Genomic DNA, 20,492 nt, shown 5'->3' with positions numbered 1-20,492 from the left:
TCACAAAGTGCATAATTTTTTTTAACATGCCTCAAAACAGCAGCTTGGAATTTGGGACATGCTCTCCCTGAGAGAGCATGAGGAGGTTGAGGTGGGCGTAGATGCTATTGTAGCGTCCCGGAAGAGTTAGTGCTGCAAGGGGTTCTGGGTATTTGTTCTGTTGTGTTTATGTTGTGTTACGGTGCGGATGTTCTCCCGAAATGTGTTTGTCATTCTTGTTTGGTGTGGGTTCACAGTGTGGCGCATATTTGTAACAGTGTTAAAGTTGTTTATACGGTCACCCTCAGTGTGACCTGCATGGCTGTTGACCAAGTATGCCTTGCATTCACTTGTGTGTGTGAAAAGTCGTAGATATTATGTGACTGGACCGGCACGCAAAGGCAGTGCCTTTAAGGCACGCCTCCAATATTGTTGTCTGGGAGAAATTCGGGAGAATGGTTGCCCCGGGAGATTTTCGGCAGGGGCACTGAAATTCGTGAGTCTACCGGGAAAATCGGGAGGGTTGGCTATGACTGGGAGACACCACTGCTCTGTACTTCTCCCTATGTCCGTGTACCACTCCGTACAGTGGCGTTTTAAAAAGTCATAAATTTTACTTTTTGAAACCGATACCGATAATTTCTGATATTACATTTTAAAGCATTTATCGGCCGATAACATCGGCATTTCGATATTATCGGACATCTCTAGTAGGGATGGTTAGCAATTAGTGGTGTAAAAAAAAAATAGTTTCATGAATGAATCCCGATTCTTATTTTTAACTATTCTTAATCGATTCAAAAAAGTAAAAAATCGATTCAAAAAATATATATATATTTTTTTGTTTGTATGTTTTTACAATCAAAGAGAAGTGTGGGATAACTTTTTGTTGCCTTATTTGCCTTTCACTTTATCAAATGTTTGGGTAAAATTTTATTAAACAAAAACAGTTTTTTTTTAAGTAATATAGAAATGTATCAGAACTGGTTTTTTATTTTATTTTATAGAGGAATGTAGTTAATCATAGAACTGGTACTCCATGTTATTAAAAATGCATTGATTTTGAATCGAGAATCGTCTTGAATCGAGAATCGATTCTAAATCAAATCGTTACCCCCAAGAGTCGCATGGAATAGTGTGGTGGCCTAAGACTCGCAGCCCTAGTGTCAATACTTGGTACTATAACGTCACCGGTAACCACATAAACGGTAGAAACCAGACCAAAAAAATAAACAGGTATCGGTGCCTTATTTCATTATTAATTAACAGTAGCGCTCTCGAACATTTTTCAACAGATCAATCACAGGATTGCTGTGGACTAATTTCAGGCAACTAAGGTGGCAATGTTACGCTTGAAGTTAGTCGGTGAGTACGAGTTAAAATGCTTCATATTTGGTTGTACTTCACCTCAAAAGATGCACACTCAGCAACTTGCAACAAGTGCTTAAAGGTGATAAGTCTTAGAGTATAATGATTTATAAGTAACATCATTTTGATTTATTACATTAATACACGAATCCAGATGCAGGATTAACTAACAACACTGTTGTAACGTAGCCACGAGTGTGTATCAATTTCTACTGGAATTTTGTGGAATATTTGCACTTAAAGCAAATTCTCTTTATCCTTATTACTGCTGGTTTTGCTGTGATAATTGTGGAAACTTGTTGTGGATTATATTTAATATTGTTTAATTCATTACTTAGCTATCATTTAACATATATTACTGAAGTATTTGATACAGGCCAACCTATAATAGATCAGGTCCAATCTGTAGGAACTGAAGTGCGCAAATTGAGACCCAGTCTATATAGACCAGGCTCTGTCAGTACACGTCACTAAGTAAACAGTCCCTTGCCACATGGCGCTTAAAGTATTGCGGATTCACTACATTGCAGATTTTTGGGGTATATATATATATATATATATATATATATATATATATATATATATATATATATATATATATATATATATATATATATATATATATATTAGTGTTGTCCCAATATCGAAATGTATTTCGATACTTTTCTAAATAAAGGTGACCACAAAAAATGGCATTATTGGCTATATTTTAACACAAAATCTTAGGGTACATTAAACATATGTTTCTTATTGCAAGTTTGTCCTTAAATAAAATAGTGAACTTGTCTTTTAGTAGTAAGTAAACAAGCAAAGGCTCCTAATTTAGCTGCTGGCATATGCAGTAACATATTGTGTCATTTTCCATATTATTATTTTGTCAAAAATATTAAAGGGGAACATTATCACAATTTCAGAAGGGTTAAAACCATTAAAAATCAGTTCCCAGTGGCTAATTTAATTTTTCTAAGTTTTTTTCAAAATTTTACCCATCACGCAATATCCCTAAAAAAGCTTCAAAGGGCCTGATTTTAACCATCGTTATATACACCCGTCCATTTTCCTGTGATGTCACATAGTGATGCCAATACAAACAAACATGGCGCATAGAACAGCAAGATATAGCGACATTAGCTCGGATTCAGACTCGGATTTCAGCGGCTTAAGCGATTCAGCAGATTACGCATGTATTGAAACGGATGGTTGTAGTGTGGAGGCAGGTAGCGAAACCGAAATTGAAGAAGAAACTGAAGCTATTGAGCCATATCGGTTTGAACCGTATGCAAGCAAAACCGACGAAAACGACACGACAGCCAGCGACACGGGAGAAAGCGAGGACGAATTCGGCGATCGCCTTCTAACCAACGATTGGTATGTGTTTGTTTGGCATTAAAGGAAACTAACAACTATGAACTAGGTTTACAGCATAAGAAATACATTTGGCAACAACATGCACTTTTAGAGTGCAGAGAGCCCAATTTTCATCAATTAATATATTCTGTAGACATACCCTCATCCGCTCTCTTTTCCTGGGGGTCTGGCGGCAGATTTCTTTGACTTTATCGTTGGAAATGCATCTGCTTTGAGTGTCGCAGGATATCCACACATTCTTGCCATCTCTGTCGTAGCATAGCTTTCGTCGGTAAAGTGTGCAGAACAAATGTCCAATTTCTTGCCACTTTCGCATCTTTGGGCCACTGGTGCAACTTGAATCCGTCCCTGTTCGTGTTGTTACACCCTCCGACAACACACCGACGAGGCATGATGTCTCCAAGGTACGGAAAACAGTCGAAAAAACGGAAAATAACAGAGCTGATTTGACTCGGTGTTTGAGAAAATGGCGGATTGCTTCCCGATGTGACGCCACGTTGTGACGTCATCGCTCCGAGAGCGAATAATAGAAAGGCGTTTAATTCGCCAAAATTCACCCATTTAGAGTTCGGAAATCGGTTAAAAAAATATATGGTCTTTTTTCTGCAACATCAAGGTATATATTGACGCTTACATAGGTCTGGTGATAATGTTACCCTTTAAGGACAAATGGTAGAAAATGAATTATTAATCTACTTGTTCATTTACTGTTAATATCTGCCTACTTTCTCTTTCAACATGTTCTATCTACACTTCTGTTAAAATGTAATAATCACTTATTCTTCTGTTGTTTTGATACTTTACATTAGTTTTGGATGATACCACAAATTTGGTATCATCCAAACAGGATCATACATTGGTCATATTCAAAGTCCTCATGTGTCCAGGGACGTATTTCCTGAGTTTATAAACATAATATAGATTTAAAAAAAACGAAAAAAGATGTTGTGATGCCAAAAAATATCGATGTAATCATAGTAGTATTGACTAGATACGCTCCTGTACTTGGTATCATTACAGTGGATGTTAAGTGTAGATCCACCAATGGCGTTTGTTTACATCAGGGGTCCTCAAACTTTTTGACTCGTGGACCGGTACTTTTTAGAGGCGGTATAGTACCGAATATGATGCATTAGTATCGCGGTACTATACCAATACCGGTATACCGTGCAACCCTAATAAAAAACACATTGTCTACCTCAGTGTTTTTCAACATTTTTTGAGCCAAGGCACATTTTTTGCGTTGAAAAAATTTGGAGGCACACCACCAGCAGAAATCATTAAAAAACGAAACACAGTTGACAGTAAAAAGTCAATTGTTGGGTATGACTTTAAAGCATAACCAAGCGTGCATCAATGTTGCTCTTGTCTCAAAGTAGGTGTACTGTCACCACCTGTCACATCACGCCCTGACTTATTTTGAGTTTTTTGCTGTTTTCCTGTGTGTAGTGTTTTAGTTCTTGTCTTGCGCTCCTATTTTGGTGGCTTTTTCTCTTTTTTTTGGTATTTTCCTGTAGCAGTTTCATGTCTTCCTTGACCGCTATTCCCCACACCTGCTTTGTTTTAGCAATCAAGAATATTTCAGTTGTTTTTATCCTTCTTTGTCGGGACATTGTTGATTGTCATGTCATGTTCGGATGTACTTTGTGGACGCCGTCTTTGCTCCACAGTAAGTCTTTGCTGTCGTCCAGCATTCTGTTTTTGTTTACTTTGTAGCCAGTTCAGTTTTAGTTTTCTTCTGCATAGCCTTCCCTAAGCTTCAATGCCTTTTCTTAGGGGCACTCACCTTTTGTTTATTTTTGGTTTAAGCATTAGACACCTTTTTACCTGCACGATGCCTCCCGCTGTTCCCGACATCTGCAAAGCAATTAGCTACCGGCTGCCACCTACTGATATGGTAGAGTATTACACGGTTACTCAGCCGAGCTCTAGACAGCACCGACACTCAACAACAACACATAATGTGCAGACTATAATTACTGGTTTGCAAAAAATATTTTTAACCCAAATAAGTGAACCCAGATGATCTCCCACGGCACACCAGACTGTATCTCACGGCACAGTGGTTGAAAAACACTGGTCTACCTGAGGTATTGCACAAACTGTGTTATTTTTTCCTGATGTTCCTAATAAAGGGACCATCTCACCTGCACGTCGCCTGTTGTCTTTGCGTTCTGCGCTCACCCCAACAATTGCATTGCGCCACCGTGACACTAGCTATGAAAACATTGGTTTTATAATCATAATCAATCAAAAAAACCAAGCTAAATTATTTTTTCACACTAAATTATATATATATATATATATATATATATATATATATATATATATATATATAAGCAGCTTTGTTTTTATCCAATTTGATTTTATTGTTTTGACTTTGTACGGTGTCCTTGAGTGCCCAGAAAGGCGCCTTATAAATAAAATGTATTATTATTTTTGATCCCTATTTATCAGACACTCTGGAACCGATTAACAGCGATAATAAATGAGGGACGACTGTACCGTGTACACTGTTTACTTAGTACCAGCGGGTGCAAGTTTGGACAGTGTAGTGCAATCCAAAATCAATTAGTGTCGGTAAATAACAATAATGACCCGCTTTGTTCACTGTTTTCTACTGCTATGACATTATTTTACGCTTGTCCCTCCCTTTTTCGCTATGTGGCAAAGATAGCGACACTGCACACTCGCTATTTTGGGCGCAACATTGTGGCATTGTGCTGTATTTCTCAAATTGAACGCACTTATGCAATCAAAATACAAAGTGCAAGTATGGAAGTGCACAAATTGGGAAATTTAAATCAGATTGAGTAGGAATCGTAAAAAATACTGCATGAGGATATCAAAGTTGTTAGGTTGCTAAAGCGTATCAAGTGGACTAAATGCTACACGGCCAGACTGTGTCAGCAAAGGGGCGGGCTCACACACGTCATCTTGTTGCATTTACTAACATGCAACAACGCCCCCTGCTGACCAGCCATGGGCCATGTGAGCATGTGATGGTGAGGCCGTGACAGAATATACGAACAAAAGTGAGGCACAAACAAGAACAAGGGAGCGAAAGGAGAGAATCCTTCCATGAACTCCAACCTTGTCCTGAAAGAAATCAAGGTGATTGTCTTTTGCTACGAGATCATTAAAAAAAACAAGCGGTAACGATAACAATGGATTTTAGGGTAGATTAAATCTGAAGTCAGCCTTCTTTACCATTTAATCCAACCAGCAGAGATGGTGTGAGGAGGAGGCAGCAGGGATGGGGGGTACAACCCACTCAGGCAGGGGTGCTCGGGAGCACATATCTTATTATTTTACTCTAATTCACCATCAACCGTGCATACTTTTGTGAGGTTATAGTTGAAAATGCATGCGGTGATATGTGTCTTTACTGGCTTGTATTGATTTTTTCGAGCTGCACGTTCCAAAACCAGAGATATTGTGGCGTGGAATTGTTCTAAAACTGCACCGCATCTGTTCACTTAACTCACTTAACCACGTCACTAAGGCTACGTTCACACTGCAAGTCAATTTCAATGTTATTGTCCATATTAAACTTAGACTGAGACAAACGTTATTGATCCACAAGGGAAATTGTTCCACACTGCAAAAGGTCAGTGTTCAAAAACAAGAAAAAAAAAAAAAAATTAGGGGTATTTTACTTGAACTAAGCAAAATTATCTTCCAATAGAACAAGAAAAATTGCCTTGTCAAAACTTTCCAAAACAAGTAAAATTAGCTAACCTCAATGAACCCAAAAATACCTTAAAATAAGTATATTCTCACTAATAACAAGTAGACAAAAAAGAGACCTTTTTGCTCAATATGTTGAAAAATATTCTTAAATTAAGTAAATGCTAGTGCCATTATCTTGACATAATGATATGCTCCCGGCATTACATTTCTTGAAACCAGCAAACTTATACTAAAAACTGATTTATTTTTCTTAATGGAAAGGCAACAAGGTCCGCTTGTTACTCTCGGGGTCTCCTAGCCGCTCAGGCAAATCATATGGTCTAAAAATGCATTTTTCCATCGATAACATGACATTATCGCGCCAAGTGCGTGCTCTTTCAGTCAATTAGTGCAATATACACAGCCTGGCCTCCAGCCAAAAAAAATTTAATTGTAATTTTGAGGAATTTCTTTGAATGTGCAAGAACTATTTCTGTTCAAAATTGTTTGAAATGTCACATGTTAAATGTTTAAATATTAACTGTTTACTGTACTGAGCCAACTGTACTACTTTAAGAGTACGTATTTTCTCTTGTTTCATTGAAAATAAAACAGCAAAGTCCATTTTGGCTGTCATCTGTTTTAATATGAGACACAATTGTGTCAAAATCATGATTATTTTTTTCATGCTTGAAATAAGAAATTATTACTTTGAAAAAGTAGTTTTATACTTGTGAGTGTTGATGACACAGCTTTGCAACAGTTGATATTCTAGTTTCAAGCATGTTTTACTCAATATAGGTCATCAAATCTCAGCAATAAGCTGTAATATCTTACTGAGATCATTTAGGACCAAAAGTCTTGTAGTAAAAGACTCTAACATAAAATCTGCTTAGTGAGAAGAATTATCTTATTAGACAGAAAATAAGCAAATATCACCCTTATTTGAGATATTTAATCTTACTTAGATTTCAGTTTTTGCAGTGCACACAGTAACTCAGTTTCAAAGGATGGAAAGGTATTAAGTAGACTAAAAATGTACCATAGTAGCAATATAAAATATAACATATATGTAATATTTACATATTATATATACAGTATACAATATATACTGATATATTATATTATTATACTATATTATATTTTTATATAATACATACAATATATTACAAATCCCAATTACAATGTACAATATTACAGTATATGTAACAGTTCAGCAAAAAAAAAAAGAGCAGCATAAAATAGAGAGTAGATCCAGCAGAAAATATTAATTATAAACAAAGAGAGGTAGCTAATATAGAAGCGGTCAGGTAATAGACAGATATTGCTGTATGGCGAGTGATTATACAGCTTGTGACATGTACAGTATCTAACTGTTTTATGTCAATGTCAACAGTACAATTAAAAAATGTCCAAAGGCCTCTTCCCTTCGCAGATTTTGTTTACGTTAGACCAGTCCTTCTCAAATAGTGGGGCGTGCCCCCCTGGGGGTGGAGCGGTGCAATGCCACGTGTTTTTTTTTTTTTGCTGAAGCGTATGTAGCACTTGGCTTCACTGTAACCACAGTGGGAGAGGAGAAAAGACCAGTGTGTTGTTTCCTTTAACCTTTTAAGGCCCACGCTGTTTGTTTACATGCTTTTTTTTTGTGCTTTTTTTTTTGCTATTTGGGCTTATTGGACCCTAATTAGAATAAAAATTAAAAATAATTTTTTGATATGATGTACTTAGTCCATAAGTACACAAACGTGTACTTCATAATTTTTATTTTTACACTTTTTTTTTTCAAATTCCATTGTATGTTATACTCTTCTGACACCACCAGATGGCAGTATAAGTGTCCATATGTTGGCATAAGACCCTATTTCAGTAGTGTACACAATTTTGGAAATAAGAGCTAAAAGGTGCTGTCCACGCATGTGGCCACTAAAGCCTTTAGTTAATGTTAATAGGCTTACAATGTTATGCAGAGGTACACTTATAACAATTTTTTTGGTCAAATTATACTATTTATAGTCACGGTGGAGAGTGGGGGCGCAATATTTTGCATTTCCTAAGGGGGCGTAACAGAAAATATTTGAGAAGCACTGCACTAGACAAACATAGAAGTTGCATTTTTTTTTTAGTAATGTGAACGACGACGTAAAAAGATGGAATTTAACGTAAAAAAAACAAACTGAGCGATCATACCCTGCAGTGTGAACGTAGCCGAATTGCACAACTCTGCAATTCATTAGCCCCATGGACCAAAAAAAAAGTTCTGGTCCTGAATCAACTCTCCTTTTCTCCTTCTTATCCGAGCTGCATCAAAAGGCACAACTAAATGAACAATTCACTCTTAAGGCCCTGCATTAAAACACAGGTTTATTAAGGACGACTCGAGTTTCACCGATTCTCGGACTGACGAAGACTCAAGTTTCACAGAAACACGGACTGACGACGACTCAAGTTGAAGTGAAACACGGACTGGTAGAGACTCAAGTTTCACCGAATCACAGATTGACAATGACTCAAGTTTCACTGACACGCAGATTTACAAAGACTGAAGTTTCACTGAATCACAGATTGAGAAAGACTCGAATTTCACTGACTCACAGATTTACATGAAGACTCAAGTTTCACTGAATCACAGATTAAGAAAGACTCGAATTTCACTGACTCACAGATTTACATGAAGAATCAGGTTTCACCGACTCACAGATTGACAATGACTCAAGTTTCACTGACTCGCAGATTTACAAAGACTGAAGTTTCACTGAATCACAGATTAAGAAAGACTCGAAATTCGCTGACTCACAGATTTACATAGACTCAAATTTCACTGAATCACAGATTAGGAAAGACTCGAATTTCACTGACTCACAGATTTACATAAAGACTCAAGTTTCATCGACTCACAGATTGACAATGACTCAAGTTTCACTGACTCGCAGATTTACAAAGACTGAAGTTTCACTGAATCACAGACTAAGAAAGACTCGCATTTCACTGACTCACATATTTTACATAAAGACTCAAGTTTCACTGAATCACAGATTAAGAAAGACTCAAATTTCACTGACTCACATATTTTACATAAAGACTCAAGTTTCACTGAATCACAGATTAAGAAAGACTCGAATTTCACTGACTCGCAGATTGACGAAGATTTAACTTTCAATGACGTCTGGATTGACGAACACTCGAGTTTCACTGACTAATGGATTACCAAAGACTTGAGTTTCATTGACTCTTGATAGCCAAATGAAGCCTGCCATTTTTAGGATGAAAAAAATTAACGATTCATTCTTTTAGTCAATAACTGAAACACGGGTGCTTAATTGTTCTTAGCATACACTGTAAAACAAATCTGCACAATTTACAGTAAAATACCGGCAGATGTGGTTGCCAGGAATTCACCGTAAAAAATACAGCCAAAATGTATAGGACATTACGGTATGTTGATGTTGAATCTGTTGATTTTCCAGTTTTTGCTTACCGTAAATTGCTATGAAAAAAAGTGATATATTGTTAACCTGTTTACAAAAAAAAAACTACAGAATTTACTGTAAAATACTGGCATCTATGATTGCCAGAAATTCAACAAATTAGGGCCAATTTTAGTGTTGCCAATCAGCCTATCCCCAGGTGCACGTCTTTAGAGGTGGAAGGAAGCCGGAGTACCGGGAGGGAACCCACGCAGTCACGGGAAGAACATGCAAACTGAACCCAGGACAAGCGCTAACTAATGTGCCCTGCTACCAATACTAGTGTCTGCAAAATGTCTGTTTCTGAAACATGAGGATTTTAACTTGCAAGTATTTGTACAACCTTTCACTGGGCAACTCACACCATGGCCTTCCGCAACATGTTACTTCAAGTGAGGGATTAAAAATGAGCCTTAAATGCTCCGTAACTGGAACTGGTTGCTAGCAGCTATTTAACAGACACGGAGCATTTAAGGCTCATTTTTATGGCTCATTTGAAGGAACATGTTAAAGAAGACCATGTTGTGAGTTTTCCAGTGAAAAGGTTGACATTTTGCAGATGCTAGTATTGTTGGCAGAGTGGAACAGTGAGCGCTTGAACTTCACAGTTCATTTCACAACTTCCGGGTTTGGGTCTTTCTGTGTGGAGTTTGCATGTTCTCCCCGTGACTATGTGGGTACTCTCTGGTCACTCAGGCTGATTGGCAACACTAAAATCGGCCTTAAGTTGTTTTACGGTAAATTCCTGGCAACCACAACTGCCAGTATTTTACCATAAATTCGACATGCTTTTTGTAAACAGGTTAACAATATATCAGTTTTTTTCATAGTAATTTACTGTAAGCAAAAACCGTTATCAACTGTAAAATTAACGGATTCAACATCAACATACCGTAATGTCCTATACATCCTAACTATTTTTTTACGGTAAATTCCTAGCAACCACAAGTGCCGGTATTTTTTTGTAAATTTGATAGAATTTTTTTTACAGTGTACTGTACTAGCTTACAAAGAATCAAATCCGTAGAGCTGTTGTTTATGTGGGGTTACTACAAAACCCAAAACCAGTGAAGTTGACACGTTGTGTAATTGGTCAATTAAAACAGAATACAATGATTTGCAAAACCTTTCCAACTTATATTCAACTGAATAGACTGCAAAGACAAGATATTTAATGTTCGAACTGAGAAATGTGGTTTTCTGACGTCTTCCTGAGCCCATGTGGAGATATTCTTTACACACTGATGTCGCTTGTTGATGCAGACTGCCTGAGGGATCGAAGGTCCGTAATATCATCGCTTACGTGCAGTGATTTCTTCTGATTTTTTTAACCTTTTGATGATATTACGGACCGTAGATGGTGACATCCCTAAATTCCTTGCAATAGCTGGTTGAGAAATGTTGTTCTTAAACTGTTGGACAATTTGCTCACGCATTTGTTCACAAAGTGGCGACCCTCGCCCCCATCCTTGTTTGTGAATGACTGAGCATTTTACGGAAGCTGCTTTTATACCCAATCATGGCACCCACCTGTTCCCAATTAGCCTGTTCACCTGTGGGATGTTCCAAATAAGTGTTTGATGAGCATTCCTCAACTTTCTCAGTCTTTTTTTGCCACTTGTGCCAGGTTTTTTGCAACATGCTGCAGGCATCGAATTCCAAATGAGCTAATATTTGCAAAAAATAACAACGTTTTCCAGTTCGAACGTTAAGTATCTTGTCTTTGCAGTCTATTCAATTGAATATAGGTTGAAAAGGATTTGCAAATCATGGTATTCTGTTTTTATTTACCATTTACAAAACGTGCCAACTTCACTGGTTTTGGGGTTTGTATTGTAAGTAGCAGTTTAAAAAAAACTGTAAATTTGTAAAAACTGTGTATAATTATGCTGTAAATTGTTACAGGAGTAGGTGATGGTGAGGAATTGGACAACCAATGACGTTTAAGTCAGTCAGTGTTTGGGTTTAGCTGGTTTTGTCAGTTTCAGGCCAATAAGCAATGACAGAGCTGTCCGTGCGGTGAGAAAAGGTTGTGAAGTACCCATCATCCCTGAAGGTGACAAGGAGGAGTAGGAGGCGGTGGAGATACATAAAACACTAGTGGTTCAAAGAAGGACAATGAAGCCCTTGTGCTGTGATAGTTCAGAAAGGGCTTCTTGAGCGGCTGCCTTTACTTTTTTCTGTGTGATTTCTCTCTCCCTCCCTCCCACTCTGTCTCTGCCTCACTCGTCTGAGGCCTCTGCGTCCTCAAAGGACACCCTAGTGGACTCTCGGAAGTCGGGGTGCTGCAGGTCCGATAAGAATTTGGTGGGGGTGAGCAAGTTGGTGGAACCTGTAGGGGGAACAGAGGTGGCTTCACCACTCATCTCTCAACACCCAACACGGGCCTACTCCACACTCTCCAAAAAACAACAACAAAAAAACACAAACAAAGGGCTTGAAAAACACTCATTTGCAGACTCACACACACACACGTACACACACACACACACACACACACACACACACACACACACACACACACACACACACACACACACACACACACACAGTCACATGTTGCACAAAACCACTCAGGATACAGAGGGACAGAAAAAGACATGGCAAGGCTGCAATTTAAAACAGTTGTTTTTGAAAGACAACAAAGAGCTGAAGCAGAGCAAAACGTAGAAAACAGCAGCACAAAGAAGCATAAACATCACATCAACAATCAAGGAGGCTTGACATTAATGTAGATACCACACAACACACATTAATACACAATAATTGTCGAATAGGTAGGCACTTCAGGGCTTTGTTTTCGTTGGGATCCCTTTGAAAAGAACTGTACTAGAATTGGGCCCCATTCAGCAATAAGTTACTAACTTTTCCTCTTATCTTTCTTCCTAAGTGATTTCCTAATTCAAATTGATGTGTTCTTAAACGCCCAAATTGCCTAATGGTTAGCGCGTGCATGTCTATCTAGAGCTGGGTGATATGGCCTTTTTTTAATATCGCGATATTTTAAGGCCATATCGCGATACACGATATATATCTCGATATTTTGCCTTAGCCTTGAATGAACACTTGATGCATATAATCACAGCGGTATGATGATTCTATGTGTCTACATTAAAACATTCTTCTTCAAACTGCATTAATATATGCTACTTTTAAACTTTCATGCAGAGAAGGAAATCACAACTAAAAAAATCACTATTTTTTTCATACGGTGTTGATCTGGAAATGTTTGCCTCGGCATTTTGATGGTGTGGACGTGTGGCACTGAACGGAGATGTTGACGTGCGGAGTAAGCACTCTTCATTGCTTAGTGGGTGACTTTTCAAATGATGCTACATGTTAGCAGTGTAGCCGAGTGTCCTGGGTTTGCCTATACAGTGTACTTATCTAATAAAATAATAAACGGGAGACATTAGAGCAGGTTCGGTAGTCGCCGCTTCTTTAATGTCAACATCACACACCTCCTCCCACAACCACACACACACCCTACGTCACAGCCCTACGGCAACTCTGGAGGGACAAAACTCCTCCTCCTTACCTAACACACTCCGGTAACTTGGGACACCCTGAACTGTTTGTTACAGCAGTAATGCTACTTTTTATAGCAACGCTTTTGCCCCACACTTGACAAATTACGGTTGTCTGTTTGACATATTCCCACTTGAAGCCAAACCACCGCCAGACGACCCCCTGCTGTTTTTCTTGGGAATTAATTATTCCTCCATTTGTTACCAGATTTGCACCTTCTTTCTCTTGTATTACCGCTAGCATCACAGCTAACGTTAGCCATGCTGCTACCTCTCTGCTCGGGGAGGGCGTATACTTATGTGACGTATGTCGTGACAGTATGTGATGTGTGTAAGAAGGTGCGCTTGTTGTCCGTGAGAAGGAGAGACCGGAAAGAGCGAGGAGAGCCTGTAGTGTAATGCCCGCAGCTAAAAGCAACTGCGTGAGAACGTATACTCGATATCACGATATAGTCATTTTCTATATCGCACAGAGACAAACCCGCGATATATCGCGTATATCGATATATCGCCCAGCCCTATGTCTATCATAATTTGCATATAAACACGGCCTTATTTCCCCAATATGCATTTGTAAACACCCCTAATTCCGTAATTTGCATAGCTAAACGCCCTTAATTCCCCATATAAGGGCACAATTCCGGTGGAAAAGCCAAACATCAGACACCAGGAGAAAACAGAAACAGATTACAGAAGAGAAATTCGTATTATCCTGCGGGGGGAATACATAATGTCAAAATGTAAGTTTAAGAAAGGGGGGACTGCTGAGGTAATGAAATGTACACTACTTCCTTAGGGCACAATCTGCGGCATCTTGCAGTAGCAGCAAGAGTGTGTGTGTGTGTGTGTGTGTGTGTGTGTGTGTGTGTGTGTGTGTGTGTGTGTGTGTGTGTGTGTGTGTGTGTGTGTGTGTGTGTGTGTGTGTGTGTGTGTGCGTGTGTGTGTATTTTAACATGTCTATATATAGCTAATTTTGCTATATGTCTATCTATCTATCTATCTATCTATCTATCTATCTATCTATCTATCTATCTATCTATCTATCTATTTATCTATTTATCTATCTATCTATGATATTAATGTAACATTAGACAATAAAAGTAAGGGAACTTGTCACACTTAAGAACAAATAGGCCACCCTAAGAGTAGTCTGGAGCACTCGTAGATTTAGTTCTTACCTACGAACAAATCCCAGCTAAGAAAACATTGGTGAATACAAAAATCTCGTAAGTAGGCCTAAGAACAAAATTTGTTCTTAAGAACGGTTGCTGAATGGGGCCCATTAACTTTATTAAGTACATTTGAGTACTGTGTTAGGTATGTTCTTTTAGTTAGTTGTGGCCTTTTATAGAAACCAGCCTAAGGCACAAAAGTGTAAAAGTGTTGTGTTTAAATTTTTTTCCAGTGTATAAAAGTGTGCGTAGACAAAAAAGTGGACACAATTTTACTTTATAAACACGTTTTATGGGTGGATGCAAAAACATTGTCTGTCGATTTATCAGTATCGATTCAGTAAACGTGAGTACAGTTTAGGTATATTTACTATATGACTTGAATACGGGACATTAGGGGCAGTCGTTCAAGTGCTGTATGATATTGTAGTTTATATACAGATGCGAAAGTATTACTTTGAAATAAAAAATAAAGTTTGTATTCAATGTCGATTACTTTGTTCAAATAGGACATTCAATAATATGTCCTTATGGCCCACTTTTCCTATGATTCGGTTTTAGACACTAATTTTGGCTTAAATTATGGTCTCACATACGATGTTGGTTAACATACAGTCAAACATTGTCATAGATTAAATATTTGGTAGTGCAAATGCATTTTTTAATACTGAGTTGATACAGTGGAATGTTTGGAGTAAAAATTATTGATACTATTTGTTAGAAGAATTGTTTCTAAGTTGTGTTGCGTTTGGACCAGTTGTTCCTCCCAGGGAATTCAAGTTTCTGGTCGTCGCTCCCAAGCTCTTTACGACACTTAAAGCTGAGTAAAAGAACCACCAGAGACAGAATAGGTATTTTGTAATATATTTGCAAAGCTTTGTAAATATCATGAGACCAGTCCAGCATAGAACATTCAATCGCGCAGCTAAGATGGTCTGCTCTAAAATATGGAAACCTTCTCTTCTATAAAGTCTCTCTCCCTCCCACCCTCGTTGTCTTGTCTTTCCAGCCCAAACACATGCCCATTGTCCTCCGCATCTGGACAGGAGAATAGATAAGAAGAAGGAGTATCTCTCTTTTTTACATTCCATACCCAAGGTTAGCACACAGTATTTGCAGACAACCAAAAGACCACAATTGGAAGAAAAACACTAGCTGTTTTGTAATATGATTATGAAATTAAAGAAGTAACACTTAAATACGGATATATGTAAATATCTGCCTTCGACAATTGTCACAAAAACTTTGTGTTACATTGAGTGCCCGGCGAGAAGCAAAATCCTGTCTTTGAACCTACCAAGAAGAAGGCTTGTAAAACTCCACTGTGTGGATGAAGGTGTTCTGTTTCTTTCATGTATTGTAATCAACAGAAAGATGTTGTCTGACCCAATAACTACAAAAGCGAAGAGGAAGCAGGACCAGACTCCCCTCCAGGCACCGCTTTTTTAAACTTTTTTACAACCTCTTTTTTTAACTCTTTTACGAACCTCTTTTTGAACACTTTTGCGACCTCTCTTTTTGAACCGACCTTTTCTTTTGAACTGTTTTGTAATCAAAGGCGATGGCTGTTTACGACCACGTCTCTTTGGAAGCAGCTGTTGCCATGTGGTCAGGGAAAGTCCAAATAAAGGAGGAGGCGTACAATCTTTCGCCAGAGCGTTCTGAGACATTGTACAAGGGTACAGTGTCCATGCGTCTCTCCTCAAATTGAGAAAAATTTAATTCTGTCTCTGTTAATTATTTGCTTCTTGTTTTGTTTAATTGATGTCATCAAGTGTTTGAACCTGACACTATTATTTAAATTATTATATGTAATTTACCCACAACACATGTATTCACTATTTAATTTATGTTGATTTGAAGATATAATTGGCGGAAAAATGTCATTGTTTTGATTTCAACTAAGCACTGTCTCTTTAAGAGTTTATGTGATGATTGCTGCAGTGTGTGGATAAATGTGGCTTGTCTGGCACAATTGAGGGAGTCACCAGGTCATTGTGTGTGTATCGTGAACAATTTATTGGATTGGGATTTTTTTTTGGGACGTGTAACGTTTATAGACTTTGTGAAGGATTTCTGGGATTTTGTGTAATTTTGTCTTTTTGTTCAATTGACAAACGCAAACTATTACAAAGAAACATTTTGATAGCTTTTCTTCTTGTAAAAAACTCTACACTTGAATCGGAGTGTCCAAACCGCATTGGTGACTCAATTTCTGTAGTTTTTACTTATATATTATGACTGCAAAATAGGCCACTATGGGGCCAAAGAAAGTTGTGAGTGACAGCACTTTGATAAGGGCGTTGAGAAACACTGTTGAATTCAAGAGAGAATTTGTAGCAAAGCACAATAGATTGCGTCCACGGCCCACATGGCCTGATACCTTGTTTCCATTTAAAATAGTAACTTCCTTAGACAGTGTTAATTTTGTTGACTAAAAATTTTTGTCTTAGTTATTATCGTCAACAACCAATTTCTCCCTTACTAAAATAGGATGATAATGCGTCCAAACAAATGCACTTTGACCAAAATCTGTTGACAATTTAGTCGACAAATAAAAATGAGACGTAAATAATTGACAGAGACGAAATCCAATCATATATAACTTCATCCTTAGGTGGGTGGGACAAGTTCTGAATCAATCCAATCACAGTAGCATGCAGAAGAGGGGTGGGGGTAAATCTCGGCGGGGATCCAATCAGAACTACAACTACCGTAATTTTCGGAGTATAAGTCGCAGTTTTTTTCATAGTTCGGCCGGGGGTGCGACTTATACTCAGGAGCGACTTATGTGTGAAATTATTAACACATTACCGTAAAATATCAAATAATATTATTTAGCTCATTCACGTAAGAGACTAGACCAGGGGTCGGCACCCCGCGGCTCCGGAGCCGCATGCGGCTCTTTGATCACTCTGATGCGGCTCAGCTGCATACTTGTCGACCCTCCCGATTTTCCCGGGAGATTTCCGGATTTCGGTGCCTCTCGCAGAAAACTTCCAGGATTAATATTCTCAGATTTTCACCCTAACAATAATAATAAGAGCGTGCCATGATGGTACAGCATTTAGCACCCTCTACAATCTGTACAAACAGCGTGCCAGCCCAGCCTCTTGTTGTATGCATCTTCTACTTACACACGCAAGTGACAGCAAGGCATACTTGGTCAACAGCCACACAGGTTACACTGACGGTGGCCGTATAAAACAACTTTAACACTCTTACTAATAATGCGCCACACTTTGAACCAAAACCAAACAAGAATGACAAACACATTTCGGGAGAACATCTGCACCTTAACACAGCATAAACACAACAGAACAAATACCCAGAATCCCATGCAGCCCTAACTCTTCCGGGCTACATTATACACCCCTGCTACCACCAAACCCCCAGATTTTTGTGGCTCCCATTGTTTTCTTTAATTTGTGAAACTGGTCAAAATGGCTCTTTGAGTGGTAAAGGTTGCCGACCCCTGCTCTAGACGTATAAGATTTCATGGGATTTAGCGATTAGGAGTGACAGATTGTTTGGTAAACGTATAGCATGTTCTATATGTTATAGTTATTTGAATGACTCTTACCATAATATGTTACGTTAACATACCAGGCACGTTCTCAGTTGGTTATTTATGCCTCATATAACGTACACTTATTCAGCCTGTTGTTCACTATTCTTTATTTATTTTAAATTGCCTTTCAAATGTCTATTCTTGGTGTTGGGTTTTATCAAATAAATTTCCCCCAAAAATGTGACTTATACTCCAGTGCGACTTATATATGTTTTTTTCCTTCTTTATTATGCATTTCGGCCGGTGCGACTTATACTCAGAAAAATACGGTAACTGTTTTAATGACATTCAGACTTTACTTAAATCAACAACGGAGCAGCATCCTCTCATCCGTGGCTCACTAGTGCAACAACGCCGGAAAAGCGTCCCGTGAAAAACCGTCCGATAATAACTTAAGTTCCGTGGATGAATTATGTAAACTCACTCCACAGGTAGTTTTTAGCGCTTCCATAGCGAGATATAAGTTAGAACTTTACACTACTTTATATTAGAAATGGCAACAGCAGAGGATGAATGTCACATAACAAGAAGATAGTGAAAAAGAAGACACTCATCGACTACGGCATTGGTACGGACTACAGTGGCGGACGTGCGCACATTTTCAGGACTTATGCAGATCTCAAATACACATCAGCAGGTACCAGAAGGTAAGAAAAGTTGGTGTTGCATAATATTGTGAAACAAAACACCAGATAATATGTCTGCTAATGGGTGCCATTTTGCAGTCCTTATACACACACCATAGTAATACTTGTACCTCTGACTACGGGAGCCGTAATGGGCCGACAATCCATCAAGCGGCGCGGCTTCAAAGTCATACTAAAACATTTTGACAGAATTTTGAGTGTCGTGTGTAATTTTCTATATTTTCAATGGAACATTTAAAGTTTGATGTTGTTTACTGGCGTCATATTGCAGTATCTCTTATGTGTGACTACTGGTCGCACTTATCATTACACCTTGTACCAAATAAAATTGCTTCGAGGTCGGTAAGCACAACCAGAATTATTCCGTACATTAGGCGCACCGGGTTATAAGGCGCACTGTCGATTTTTGAGAAAATGAAAGGATTTTAAGTGCGCCTTATAGTCCAAAAATACGGTAAGTCAGTGTTGTCGCTTTCCACCACTGCCGAACCCCACGAGTACGGTCGCGCCATGCCACGCATCTCTGCGCTAAATACACGCAAAGCTTCTGTCACGGCCAGGGCGCATTCCAATGCGCCCTCATCTTTGCGTCCTGACGAGCGCACCGCAGCCACGCCCACAGCTGCTCTCGCTCCGCTGCAGGCAAGCCTCCTCGCGCCTGCAGACAATCTGCAATCGGCGCACCTGGATCTCCCTCTGGACTCTGACTGCCTCCCTCAATCCTTGACTTCCTCTGCTTTGGACTCGGACCTGTAGACTTCTCTCTCCCCTGGACTTCCTCGTCACTCGTTCAACATTTACGGTAACACTCAACAGCTAATCTACACACATAGTCTTACACCATACACACTCTTGGATTTTGTCACTCTCCATTTCCTTAGTTAGTATATTTAGTATTGTTTGATTATTATCTATATACTATAATATATATAATAAAATACTTAGAGCTATACTGCCCTCTGGTGTCTGTGTCGTCATCTCCCCTTAGTCTAACATAACAGCTTCTTTAACACAGTGTATCAATTGAGCTAAAATCATTGGTACTTTAACTTTAACTTGAAATCTGCTTGTGCGGGACAGGAAGTCACGCACAAACACCAAATAAATGATCCAGTTTAATAAATGACTGCGTATTTTACACTTTGATACGTCCTAATAGGCAAGGACGGACCTGAAGTCAACTTCTCAAAAGGTTTTCAGAAGTCATTTCAACTTGTTGACACACATGGATGAGAACATGCTTATCCTGGATGTCCAAAGTCAGAGAATCAAATTACAAGCATCCTTTGTCAAATACCAGCTGATACCGGGGTCGAAGAAGCAGGAGAGTAGTTAGCGGGAGTTGAATGAGAAGTGTGTCTGTGTACAGCCAGGTATGATGTTACTATTGTGTTGTTGCTTGCTAAAAATACAAAAAATAAAGTACCGTATTCTCCGGATCATAGGGCGCACCGGATTATAAGGCGCACTGCCGATGAGCGGGTCTAGTCAGGTCTATTTTCATACAAAAGGCGCACCGGATTATAAGGCGCATTGAAGGGGTCATATTATGACTTTACTTAAATCAATAACGGAGCAGCATATCCTCATCCGTGGTTCACTAGTGCAACAACAACGCTGGAAATGTGTCCCGTGAAAAACCGTCCGACCGGAACTCTCTAATAACTAAATTTCCTTGGGTGAATAATGTAAACTCACTACACCGGTATGTTTTATAGTGAGTT

At 38.7% G+C, this 20,492-nt stretch overlaps 2 protein-coding genes across 3 annotated transcripts in view; one reads left to right on the top strand and one right to left on the bottom strand.

Moving 5' to 3' along the window:
* akna (AT-hook transcription factor) overlaps positions 1-15,828 on the top strand; it is a 100,581-nt gene extending 84,753 nt beyond the window's left edge. The window contains exon 23 of the transcript XR_009817451.2: positions 15,560-15,828. The gene's annotated coding sequence lies outside the window, so the exon portion shown is untranslated. The remainder of the gene's footprint in view (positions 1-15,559) is intronic.
* stxbp1a (syntaxin binding protein 1a) overlaps positions 1-20,492 on the bottom strand; it is a 99,916-nt gene that overhangs the window by 4,947 nt on the left and 74,477 nt on the right. The window contains exon 19 of one of the 2 annotated variants that reach the window (XM_061980749.2): positions 12,026-12,183. The exons of the other annotated variant lie outside the window; for it this stretch is intronic. Coding sequence (XP_061836733.1) covers positions 12,074-12,183 — 110 coding nt within the window. The 3' untranslated portion in view covers positions 12,026-12,073. The remainder of the gene's footprint in view (positions 1-12,025; positions 12,184-20,492) is intronic. 2 annotated transcript variants of the gene reach the window in all.

This window comes from Nerophis lumbriciformis, linkage group LG20, assembly GCF_033978685.3.
Source record: "Nerophis lumbriciformis linkage group LG20, RoL_Nlum_v2.1, whole genome shotgun sequence".
Taxonomy (NCBI): domain Eukaryota; kingdom Metazoa; phylum Chordata; class Actinopteri; order Syngnathiformes; family Syngnathidae; genus Nerophis; species Nerophis lumbriciformis.
Note: the sequence above shows the minus strand (reverse complement) of the source record. Positions and strands in the feature narration are given on the sequence as shown.